The sequence below is a fragment of the Cajanus cajan genome, chromosome 8 (genome assembly GCF_000230855.2).
Source record: "Cajanus cajan strain Asha chromosome 8, NIPB_CcT2T_4, whole genome shotgun sequence".
NCBI lineage: Eukaryota > Viridiplantae > Streptophyta > Magnoliopsida > Fabales > Fabaceae > Cajanus > Cajanus cajan.
The window spans coordinates 5,528,961-5,542,359 of record NC_138524.1 but is presented as its reverse complement, the minus strand read 5'-3'; the positions used below and the strand labels follow the sequence as shown (position 1 = coordinate 5,542,359).

Here is a 13,399-nt window from a genome sequence, read left to right as displayed (position 1 = left end):
AAAAATGTATTTTTTTAAAAGTCTTATCTAAATTATGAATTCAAATATATCCTATATTTATTTATAAGAAAAAATTATATATTTTAAAATAAGTATAAAAAAAAGTGTAGTGTTTAGATATTTATAATTAAAAAAATGTAATTTTACTCCCTAAAATGAAAGATGAAATGAATTTTTCTATCAAACAAGTTGGATTTAAGCAACAAGTTCACCCCCCTAAACCTAATCCCACCAATTCCATAGAAGTGAGCAAGCATGAATAGTAGCCAGTAGTTGTCTTTTCTATGGATAATAATAAATACATTTTTCGTGCGACTCATTTTTATTTTGTTTCTTTATTCTTCTTTAACTTTCTGAACGGGATGCATATCACATTAGACAATATCTCTCAGACAATCAATATGCTAAAATAAAATACAAAATAAAAAAATAAAAATAATAAATAATAATAATAATAGACAAATTAATAGATATATGACGTGATGAACAGAGGCGTATATCAAGGTGTTTTGAAATATTTGACCGTCTAAATATTATTATTCTATTTTTTTCCTCTCTTTCTAACCTCAAATTTAGATTTTTTTAATAGACTGCATATATTTTTTTTACTAAAATAAACTATTTTTGAGTACAGAAATGCTCTTTACAACATATAATACAACTAAATATATACTCCAGCTAGATAACACTAATAAAGTAAAACCACTTCGTAATAATTGATACATACTCTATGTTATTTCCCTAAATTAATGATTTTCCTTTTGTAGCTTTGCCCTTGATGTATTTATATAAGTAACTCAACTCATACAAAGCAAAGAAGAAAAAGGAGGCGTAGAATAGATAGAGAGGCAGAGAAAATGCTTATGCAACAAATTAATGTATCAAATTCAAGTGGATCTTATCTCATCCTTCAGAAGCCTTGCATTACTAACCCTTGTTTACAGGTTTGGTCAAGGCCATCATGGTTCCCAAAGCAAAGGAAGCAAAAAAGGGTTACTACTCATCATGATGGGTACAGGAGCAACATCAAAGCTGTGGCTGTGAGTACGGAAGTTGAAAGCAAAGCAGTGAAGGTTAAAGCCACCATAACTGTTCAGCCAACGGTTGGTGGGTTTTTCTCAGAACTGAGTTCTGGTTTAGGCCGAGGGTTGGATGATATCAAGGATTTGCTCGGTCAATCACTTCTCGTGGAGCTTCTTAGTGCCGAGCTTGACGAAAGTAAGAACTCAATATTATCACTTTCTTTTTATTCAAGCTAAACAACTGAAAATATAAATATTTCATAAACATGTTCATTCATCTTCAAGGATTATTTTCAACCAACCTATTTCTTCTACCTAAAAATCTCATATTACAAGATCTATAATTTCTTATAAACAAATACCCTTTTTTCTTTCTTTAATATGTTGTGAAGCCTTTTTAAATATAAAATCATAATGAATCAATTAACATCAAAATTGTGATTATTTATTTCTTATAGACATATTATAATACACTATATTTACTCTTATTTATTTATTTATTTATTTATTTATTTTACTACAAGAAATATTACATTTAGTGACATACAAAAAATATCACTATAGATATAATATATGTAGGTATATGTCTATTTGACATATAGTTACACACAATTTTAGTGTTAATTTTGAATGAGATTTAACAACATATTTTGTGTGTCACTATAACCTATACCCACATTTTTTAATAATATACCAACATATATTGTAGTTATTGTGTTGGTAAAAATAACTTTTAGTCACATCTATAGTGTCACTATAGAGTGTGTGTCACTATATGACAATTTTGTTGTAGTGTTTCTTCGTCATATTTCTTCTTTATCAAAAAAAAAGAAAAAAGAAAAAAGGTCAATAAAATTTTGAAATTGACATTGATTTTTTTACACGTTATTTCGAATTTATTAGCTAAAACTTAGTCTATTCGTATTGGTCAAGTGATAAAGAGGACCACATTTTTTTTTATTAAGGAGGACCATTTCAATTTGAGAACTTTTTTTTTTCTATTAATTTTTGCAAAAAATGTAAAATTTAAATGCTGGTATAGGAAATTATTGAAATAATAAAATGTTATTTTTATTCTAATTTCAAAAAACTGAACTAAGGTGAAAATAATATAACATTATTTTGTAATTATCAGTAAACAATAAAGTAAAAAAGATAGATGTTCTCCTTAGGACCTGTTTACTTTAATGTGTTTTCTATTTTTTCAGTTTTTCACAAGTAAATAATTATAAAAAAAAAATATTTTTTTAATGAAATAGTAAAAATAAAGTTAATCACTTATATATTGTCAGTGTAAAAATTTTTTATACCGACAACCAATTATATCTTTTAATTGTATCATGTCACTGTTAAAAGTAAATGTGTTTATAATAACATGACACAATTAAAAGATATAATTAGTTGTTAGTGTAAAAAAATTTTACACTGATAATGTATAGGTGATTAACTCTAAAAATATATAAAAGCTATTTTATTTTAGGTGTAGAAAAGAAGGCGTGAGAGGACTTGCTTCTTTTGAGTCAATCTAGTAGATTTCGCTAGAATGAAATAATTTATATTTAGGGTTGTTGGTGGATAAAATTTGTAACTAATAGAAAATAAATATTGCAAATAAGTAATAATGGATACATAAATATATTTTTTTATATCTACATGTTGATAAGGAAGGTACAAGTATTATAATATTCATATATGTGGATATCCTATTCATTAATATTCAATTTATTTAAATATGAATTTAATTTTATGTAAATTTGTATGAATTTGATTTTATTTAAATTTTGATTAAATTTATAATAATTAAATATTATATTTTATTATTTTTATTTTGATTTATGTTTAATTAAAATATTTTATTTTAATAATAATTATTTAAATTTTAAACTTATATGATTCAATGTTTAAAATTTAATCTTTAAATCAATTTATTATTATTATTAGTATAATTATGAAGAATAATTAAATTTTAATTTTATAATCTTCAAATTTTTTTAATATAGATTTTATTTAAATTTTAGTTATATTTTTTAAATTTTTATTATGTAAAATTTTTCATAATTTTTTATAAAAAAAAAACTTGTTATAAATAACTAAAATATATAATTAAAATATTTTGTAAACTATTTTTTAATAAATATTTATGAATATTTATAAATATTGGTAAATATTAAAAAAAAATATGTAGATATATATTCAATAAATATGGAATAGATATTTACCCTATAGAATTGTGAATTAGAGGGAGTGTGTGGTTGATATCTCACTCATCGACGTCTCTCCTGAAACCTTTTTGACATCCCTACCCAAACCTTTTGTTTGAGAATAGAAGTGAGTTTAGGCAAAATATTTAAAAGATTATATTTCGTTTGATAATTTTTTGAATTGAGAGTTTCCGTGTAGAAGTTATCTTAAAAACGAACATGGCAAAAAGCTGCTAGATACGGAGTTAGCAATATAGATTGTCTGTTACTATCTGATTAGCGTGTTTGCACTATGAAGATTGAGAAATACGATTTGATTGATGTTGAATTTATCTGGTCTCACTATCATATATATATATATATATATATATATTTTTGATAAAAAGAGACGAAACTAGAGAAGCAAAGTATAAAAGATTATGCCCAAAAGACGCATCAATCGACACAAGAGGTTAAGTACGTGGCGGAATTTGAAGTGCCGCAAAGTTTTGGAGAGATAGGGGCTATTCTGGTGGAGAATGAGCATCACAAGGAAATGTTCATCAAGGACATTGTTCTGGATGGCTTCCTCTTGGGTCCAGTTACTTTTTCATGCGACTCGTGGGTTCACTCCAAGTTTGATAACCCTGTTAAGAGGGTGTTTTTCTCCAACAAGGTAGGAATAGTTTTTAGGGTTTTTAATTAAGTTTGATAATAGGATTGATGATTAATTATTGTACGTGTTGATGAAACAGTCATATTTGCCATCAGAAACACCAGAAGGAGTGAAGAGGCTAAGAGAAGAGGAACTGGAACATTTAAGGGGGAACGGGCAAGGTGAACGGAAGGTTCATGAGCGAATATACGATTACGATGTGTACAACGATCTTGGAGATCCAGATAGCAGCGAGGAACTCAAAAGACCCGTTCTCGGTGGCTCCCAACATCCTTATCCAAGGCGTTGCAGAACGGGAAGGGATCGCTCCCACAAAGGTACATCTCATACTTTAACCTCTACTATCACTATGTCTATCATCATACTTTAACCACGAATTCATACTTTATGGTACATGTCAATGTCATTAATCTTTACCTGGTCCACAACTGCGTCACCTACATTAATGTCACAAAAGGAACTCATCAATCATCATGCTACATAACTCATGTCTTCATTCACCTAAGATGGAGAGGAGACAAATTATGAAATCCCCTAAAAAATAAAACAAAATAAAATAAAAAGAGGCCACGAATATGAATTACTTATATTTTTTCAATTATGTTTCGCACCAAACTTAGTTACATGATTTAACTTGTTTGGGTACCTTTTTATTTTGTAAATCAAGTGGATCCTCCGGTCAAGTTTAATGTGATATTTTTATTGATAAAAATATTAATTGGTAGAATTTATGTAATAATGTTAGTAAATTTTTTAATAAAATTTAAATATAAGATTTAAAATGTTTTTTTAAAATTCTAGAATTTAAAAAGATTAATTTTAAATTAAAAAATATTTTAAATTTAAATGATTAAAAATATATTCATATCCATTTCTAAATAATTTGCTGTACTTTTTTGTTTTTTTTTTTCTCAAAAAATATTCAACTACATTATTTTAGTTGTGCTGACAAAAAGATAACACAATCGCAGCCCCAGCTGCTTCATGACATGACTAGTCCCGTCTGTATACCTACATCACTGCATGCATTCATGCATTTGTTTTTTCAACTGTACAAAATCTACAAGAATGGACCATGATATGGTTTTATATTTCTCAATTAAAAATAAGTTTATGAAATAATCAGAATTTTTAATTAAATCTCTAAATTATAAAAAAGTTTATGACGTTTCAAACCGCTATAGTTATAAAAATTTATAAAACATCAAGGTCCTAATTGTATTTTTTAATTAAAAGATGTAATTAAAAATTAATAAAAAAAATGAAAAACCTGTATATGTATTAAATTTGAAATGTAATCAATATAGAAGATAAAATAATACCAAGCACGTGTTAATTAATTAAGCATGTGTTAAATATTAACTGCAGCACCCGTACACGAATTCTGATCTGAGTGTCACTCAGTGATGCCATCTTTTCCAAGAATTGCAACCGAAATACAGTAAAATTTTTATTAGATTTAAATCATTAACGGATGAGCATTGCTACGTTACCCGAAACGAAAGTCAAAATTTCGTCTGAATCATTAAAATATTATTATTTTATAATAAATTTATTAAATAATAATAATATTTTAATGATTCGGACGAAATTTCGACTTTCGACAGCATTTTTCTTAACGGATACGTTGGGTGGGTCGAAAATATAGCATGGATGTATCATTTTCCTTCTGATCTGTATAGAGAAAGCACGAAATAGTGCAAAAGAAAACAAAAGAAGAGTACTGTATAAAATAAAATAAAGTAAAAATTAAGAAAAAAATATTTTAAGATAACTGTACTGTGTAGTTGAATTTTCAACCTCACGAATCCCAATTATTAAAATGAATAATAAGTTAAAAAAATGTCCGGCACCAATTTTAATAGTATTGTGTTTGATAAAGATGGAATAAATAAAAACAAAAGTAGATAAAAAGATATTAAAGTGTGAAGAAATGTAAAACCAAAAATAAATAAAATAAAATAAAATTTATTTAATAAATACAGAAATAGAGGAAAAATAAAATAAAATCTAAACATAAAAATAAATTTATTTTTGTTTTTATTATTTTATTTATTTATTATCTTTATATATATATATATATATATATATATATCTTAGTAGTGGATAATAATTAATCACTTAAAATCATAAGTCTACTAATATTTGAAGATATATTCTATATTATATATATAAAAATGAAATAACTATATAAATATATTCAATATAAATACAAAAATTTAATAAAAGTAAATTGCAATTTAAGTTATATATCGTTCAAACAATTTTTATTATCTGTAAAATGATTATCGAAGTAGTCTCAAAAGAACTCCAATACCACAAGTCACCTGAACTTGTATCATTGTTATGATCTCATGCTATATAGCAATTCAAATCATATAAAAACGAATGCAACTGGAGGCATGGTGAGCAGTGGAGTATAGGGTGAGATGAATTTTATATATAAATCGTGACGGGGTTATATTATGAAATTTGTATAAAGAGATATTTTATAAGAGTTATTTTACACGTAATTTTATAATGATGAAATATTGTCTATTTTGGACTTAAGATTTGTTTGAATCTTAATAATCCTCCTCTCAAACAAGGATCGATATTGTCGTTAGAATCTGTTTTTACTTTTAATCATCACTTAAAGATCTCTCAATTATTTGAATAATGAAATATAAAAAGAGATGAATTTTATATATAATAGAATTATTTTATGATATTTATATAAGAAAATATTGATATTTTATAAGAGTTATTTTATACATAACTTTATAATGATGAGATATTGTTCACTTTGAGCTTAAGACTTATTTATATTTCAACAATCTTTCCTTCAAATAAGAAACAAGAATATTGTGGTTGGAATCTATTTTTATTTTTATCATTATCTAAAAGATATCTTAATTATTAGAATATAGTTGTCTTTTATAAGTGGGTATTTTATTTAGTTATTTGTATCCGATGAGTGGGTGATGAGTTAATTATGATTGTTTGAACAGACCCGTTGTCGGAGAAAAGAAGTAGCTCCGTGTATGTGCCTAGAGACGAATGCTTCTCTGAAGTAAAGCAACTTACTTTTCAAACAAAGACCCTATACTCTGCGTTGCATGCACTCATACCCACCATCAGGACAGGGATTGTTGACAAAAATCTTGGCTTCCCTGTCTTCTCCGCCATCGATGATCTTTTCGATGAGGGCCTTAGCTTGCCTCCTCTCAAAGGCAAAGGCATTCTCAATAATCTCTTGCCTAGGCTCGTCAAGTTTGTCAGGGATACTGAAGAGGAAATTCTCCGTTTTAACCCTCCCGCAACCATGGACAGTAAGATATATATTAATTCATCATCTTCTATATTTACTAATTAATCACTATCACTGCTATACCTTCGTTTCCAATGCAGAGGACAGGTTCTTTTGGTTAAGAGACGAGGAATTTGGAAGACAAACTCTTGCGGGTCTAAACCCTTGTTGCATCCAATTGGTCACGGTAATTAAACTATATATAATTCTTTTCGATCTTTTAATTTGTAGCCCACCTTCTCCTTTTTTTCATTTCTTCTAATCGCTCTGATGTAGGAATGGCCATTGAAAAGCAAACTAGACCCCGAGATTTATGGCCCTGCGGAATCAGCCATCACTACCCAAATAATTGAGCAGGAAATTAAAGGATTCCTTACGGTTGAAGAGGTAATCAAAGTGAATAAAACATGTACGTACGTGACACATCACTTGCTTAAAACTTGACGTCTGAAATTGTGCAGGCCATTAAACAGAAGAAACTCTTCATGCTGGACTACCACGATTTGCTGTTGCCATTAGTGAAGGATGTTCGACAACTTGAAGGCACAACACTATACGGATCAAGAACACTCTTCTTCCTAACCCACGAAGGCACGTTAAGACCACTGGCTATTGAGCTTACTCGTCCACCCATGGACGGAAAGCCACAGTGGAAGGAAGTCTTCACACCTTGCTGGCACTCGACCGGCGTCTGGCTTTGGAGGCTCGCCAAACTCCACGTCCTCGCCCACGACGCCGGTTACCACCAACTCGTCAGCCACTGGTATATAACTCCAACTTCCACATCAGCTGTAAATAAGTCCAAGATATAGTATATAAGTTACACTGACACATTCTCATTAGTGAAAATTGAACTCAAAGCGCCACCGCTGATAAATTCAGTTCCTTTTGCAGGCTGAGAACACACTGTGCGACGGAGCCTTACATTCTGGCGACAAACCGCCAACTGAGCGCGATGCACCCGATCTACAGACTACTGCACCCGCACTTCCGTTACACGATGGAGATCAACGCGCTGGCGCGTGAGGCGCTGGTAAACGCGAACGGAATAATAGAGAGCAGTTTCACTCCGGGGAAGTTCTCCATCCTGCTCAGTTCAATCGCCTACGACAAACAGTGGCAATTCAACCTCCAATCCCTCCCCGCAGATCTCATCCACCGAGGCATGGCGGTCAAAGACCAAAATGCCCCTCACGGCCTCAAACTAACCGTCGAAGACTACCCTTACGCCAACGACGGCCTCCTCCTCTGGGACGCCCTCAAAGGATGGTTCACCGATTACATCTACCGCTATTACCCCGACAACGGAGCAATCCAATCCGACACAGAGCTCCAAGCCTGGTGGCAAGAGATCGTCAACGTTGGCCACGCCGACAAGAAAGACGAACCCTGGTGGCCGCAGCTCAAAACAAGACAAGACCTAATCGAAATCCTTACCACCATTGCGTGGACTGCCTCCGGCCACCACGCGGCGGTGAACTTCGGACAGTTCTCCTTCGCCGGGTACTTCCCGAACAGGCCTAGCGTTGCGAGGAACAAGATGCCGGTGGAGGATCCTTCGGATCCTGAGTGGGAGCTGTTTCTTCAGAAGCCGGAGGTGACTATGCTCAAGTGTTTTCCGTCGCAGATTCAGGCCACGACGGTGATGACGGTGCTGGACATTCTGTCGAACCACTCGCCGGACGAGGAGTATCTCGGGGAGACGGTGGAGCCGGCGTGGGAGGAGGACGCTCTTGTGAAGGCGGCGTTTGAGAAGTTTAGAGGCAAGTTGATTGAGCTTGAAGGGTTGATTGATGAGAGGAATGCTGACAAGTCTAGGAGGAACCGGAACGGTGCAGGGATTGTGCCCTATGAGCTTCTTAAGCCCACTTCGGAGCCTGGTGTTACGGCTAAGGGAGTTCCTTATAGTATATCTATTTGAACCTTCAACCTACGTACCTTTTCTATGTCTATGTCTATGTCTATGTTTGTGTCCTCTTCATCGTGATGGATACCATGAATCTGCCATTATTCATCTCTACTTTGCTTCCTTAATTTGTTTCTGCAATACTCATAATTATTAGACACTTTTTTAGTTATACATATTCTATTCACGTCTATTATTTTTCTCAACCTCTACGAAGTATACCAACAAGGTCCGTTATTCAAGTATATCAACAAGAGTTTAATTTTTGAGTTAATCTGCAGGAAGAAAATTTGATTGAAAAAATAAAAAGACTAATTCAGATCTATATATTACTAGTGAATGCATTATGAAAATGTTTTTCTTAAATTATATTGAATACGCTATTACTGATTTATCATAAATGAAACCTTATCTTTTATATTAATTACAAAACCTGATTTAAATAATTATATTTGTACTGTGCTGGTTGAAAAGCCTAAATATTAAGATAAAATAATGAAGTGAGGAATTATAAAAAATAAATTTCAGATTAAATTATTTTAATTTATACCAGTAGATGAAGAGACATTTTGTGTCTTAATGTATTTATTTTTGAATGAATTTGGAAAAAAGGTGATTGTTAAACATAGAGATAATAGTATCTAATATAAAAATGAAAACTAAAAGAGTGATTACCAAAATTTATCCATTTTATAATAAGTATAGATAATCATAATCATATTTAATATTTTTGATAATATTTATCTACTTATATTTATTAAAATGTTATTATAAATTAAGCTAATATAGGCTATTGTAGCATTCTTTTTAAAAAATGTTGTTATAGGTAGAATAACATTTTTATCTCAATATTATTTTTTATAATTGCCTTTCAAAATTAAGTCTAACATCTAGTAAAAAATATATTTATCTTATTTCTAATTATTTTTCAATATTGAATTCTCATATCGAGTAAAAAAATGACACATATATAATTATAGAGTAAAATTTAAGAAAAATAAATTTTGATATATAATCTGAGTGGGTGTGGTGATTATGGCTGTAGAGTGAGCGCTTCTTGAAAAGTTTGTAGTTGCAGTTGTTGTTGCTGATAAAGTTCTGAGTGTTGATGTCTTGGGCTCTTGGCTAAAGCCAACGTATGGAAGTTGTTAATTTTGAAGCCGTTGGAAAAAGATTAGATGATCATATGGTTAACAAAATTTTCATTTGAGAATTTGCATGTATTTTATATGTGAACAAATTTTTTTTGTTGTTGTTTGAGCGATATTTTTAATCATACTTTGTCAAACATGTACTCGCATATATTGATTTATTGTTTATGATATAGTTTTGACATGTTGAAGGCTTGTAGTGGCATAAAGTATGTAGTTATGATTGTGAATGTGTAAGGAACACGATAGTTTAGTAAAGGTGGGTGAGCCTAGAAGCTCAAAGTCTCCATAGAGTCATAGGTGAACTTAGAGGTTTGCGAATGTAGAGGTGCGAGAGCTCAAAAGTTTTGAATCTCAAAAGTTTGTGTTGATTTGTTAAGGTACAAGAACTCATTTGCTTGGAATCATAATACAAACTTGAAAATTCGTATTTATTTGTTAAGGCATGAGAGTTTGTTTGTTCAAAAATTACATAAAAACTTGGAAGTTCGTATTTATTTGTTAATGCACAAAAACTTATTTGTTCAAAAATTGCGTATTAACTTAAAAGTCCGTATTTATTTATTAAGGCATAAGAGTTAAGAAATTTTGAGTGTAAGATTATTGAGATGGGAGAACTCAGATTTGTGTGTGTGCGAGGTTAAGAGAGGGACTAGGTTAGAGATACTTTGTATTTCTATATATAAGTGGTTTTTAGTTTTGTACGATGTTAGAGGATAATATTGGACGGTATTTGTGAATATGTCCGGTGATTGAGCGTGGTGTTTAATGGAGGGGATATTACCTTTGATGCGTTGCTCTTTAATATATTTCATGATTCTCAGAAGTATGGTATGGGGATTATTCCTTGATTGATTGATGCCTAAGAGATATCCTGGATCCAACATGGCAAGCTTAATTCCATAGGATCAAATTCATGGCCAGCTCGGCTCGATTTATTTGAATTGGATAGTACAATAACATTTACTCATCATTTAAAAATATTTTCTAATATTATTAAAAATACATTTTGTTATAGTGAATATTAAAATAAGAGAGAAAACATGTTTTCTCTTACAAGATCACTTACCAACATGACCATTTTAACAACTTTAATTTTTTAGAACATGTTTTTATATTTTATTTCTTTTTCTTAAGAATATATCATTTGATAATTATTTTTTCTTCTTCTCATTATTATTAAATTAAATAAAAGAAAATTCATACTTTTCTTCAGTTATTAAGTAAAAACCATCTTATTTTTTGTTTTCTTTGTTTTCTTTTGTTAGTATTTTTTCTTTCCATCCTCATCCTCAACATGGTACCACGTGTGTGCGATGTAAAAATTAGGGGACTTCACCTATTTGAATAATTTGATAATTTGAACAAAATTGTACTATTCGTACCGCTATGTCGAGCTCGACCTCGGCATCACAGCGCGGAGTGACCTCGGACATGCGCTAGGCGACATCGACTTGCTATCCAATTAGGTCATAAACTGATGTCGGGTCCAAGGCCCAACAAAACCCTAATCCACACAAAGGTACGTGCATTACTTATACGAGATTCATACTCCCACAAAAACTAACTTTGGCATCGGAGTCTCTTTTGCAGATATCACTCCCATCTTGGAGCATCAACGTACCCGTGAAGGAGGCTCACCGATCTTACCAGTAGATCATTCCCACCTTGGATTCCCGGTAAGAACAAAAAATAATTAAACTAGTTCAAAATTTTTCTCTTTCTAAATTAAAGAAATCTGACCTCAATATTTTTAAAAATAATATAATAAATAAAGTAGATAACCATTGTCAATTTCAAAAAAAAAAAAAAGACAATACTATTGTCTATTTTAATATTTAAAATAATTAATAGACACGGACATTGTGAACTTCCTGTGGTAAAGAAATTTTTTTTTTTTAATAAATGAAGAATAGTAATAATGTAATATAAAATTTTGAACAGTAACGACATCACCTATATCAATTTATTATATATACTTTTTTGTGGCACCAAATTGAATTTACACCTATGTAATTTATCTCTTCCTAGTCCCTATCCCTATTGTTTTTTTCGTATCTTCCAAATAAATGGTTGGCCAGAGAGGTACAAAGTACGAACTTGTCATCTCAGCTTCCTTCATGCCCTTTAAAACTCCTTTCCCATCACGTTAGTCATGTTTTCAATACATTTTTTTTAATATTTTTAAAATTTTAAAAAATAGTCATTTCACAAACAAGACAAGCCTGCATATTTATTTATAATGACAAGAAGAATTGAAAAGATTAAAAAAAATGTATATGAAAATTTATATTTAATTCAATAGCAATATTTCGGTACATGGACTAAAAATATAATTTTTTATAAATTTAAATATATTTTTAACTTTTATAATAATTATATTACTCAATTAAATTATATACTTATAATAATATAATTAATTTAATTTAAATTATTAGTATCCTAAATTAAATAACATTACTCTTTATAAGCGTCATCCTAATTAAGTTGTTTTATATAAATTAAGAAAATTCAATAAATGTAATTTTTTTTATAAAATTAGTCTTATAATTAATTCTCAACAATCACTTTTTAATTAATTTTAATAGGGACAGATAAAAAAGTAATTAACACTATATTGATACTTATTTTGATATTTTTTTTAACACGACAATTATTATTTTTATCCATAAATATAATTTACACAATGATAAAAAATTAATAATTAAAAATTAATTTACATTTTTAAAACGTGACTTTACCGATGAGAAAAAAAAATACTTACTTATATATCATATAATCATATTGGTATAAAATCACTAATTATATTGGTGTAAAATCACTGGGGTTAACCTAGTGATTGAGATATAAAGACTTAAGATCAATCTTCATTACGATCAATTTTATAATCTTTTCTATTTTAAAAAAATATAATTATATCAGTATTGAACTAATTCAACTTAAAAGAAAAAAACTTATTTGTTGTTTATTTATCATAAGAAAGCATACAATAAAAAATTGATAGTAAAAATGAAAAAAAACAAAAACACTAAAAAATATCCGTGATTTAAATATAACAATTATCTCATAAAAACTGGAATGAGACATCTATATTTTAAGAAAATGGGCTTTTTAAAAATAATTAACAATATTTATGAAAAATATATTAAGTATAACCACCTATTTTAATTTCTAA

The 13,399-nt window shown here is 29.7% G+C and overlaps 1 protein-coding gene across 1 annotated transcript; it reads left to right on the top strand.

The window, feature by feature from the left end:
* The first annotated feature begins 761 nt into the window (after nt 1-761).
* LOC109798417 (linoleate 13S-lipoxygenase 2-1, chloroplastic) lies at nt 762-9,279 on the top strand. Its single transcript, XM_020358681.3, has 8 exons — nt 762-1,218; nt 3,610-3,878; nt 3,958-4,195; nt 6,869-7,189; nt 7,269-7,354; nt 7,444-7,554; nt 7,629-7,930; nt 8,062-9,279. Exons 1-8 carry the CDS (start codon nt 858-860, stop codon nt 9,086-9,088), a joined length of 2,715 nt encoding a protein of 904 aa, XP_020214270.1. The 5' UTR covers nt 762-857; the 3' UTR covers nt 9,089-9,279.
* The last annotated feature ends 4,120 nt before the right edge of the window (nt 9,280-13,399 follow it).

Bases quoted from the DNA above. Each gene is read 5' to 3' on its own strand.
- LOC109798417 (XM_020358681.3), top strand. From the start codon at position 858: ATGCTTATGCAACAAATTAATGTATCAAATTCAAGTGGATCTTATCTC. The intron at 7,190-7,268 runs GTAAGATATATA...TTTCCAATGCAG, and splicing joins CCCTCCCGCAACCATGGACA to AGGACAGGTTCTTTTGGTTA. The intron at 7,555-7,628 runs GTAATCAAAGTG...GAAATTGTGCAG, and splicing joins GATTCCTTACGGTTGAAGAG to GCCATTAAACAGAAGAAACT.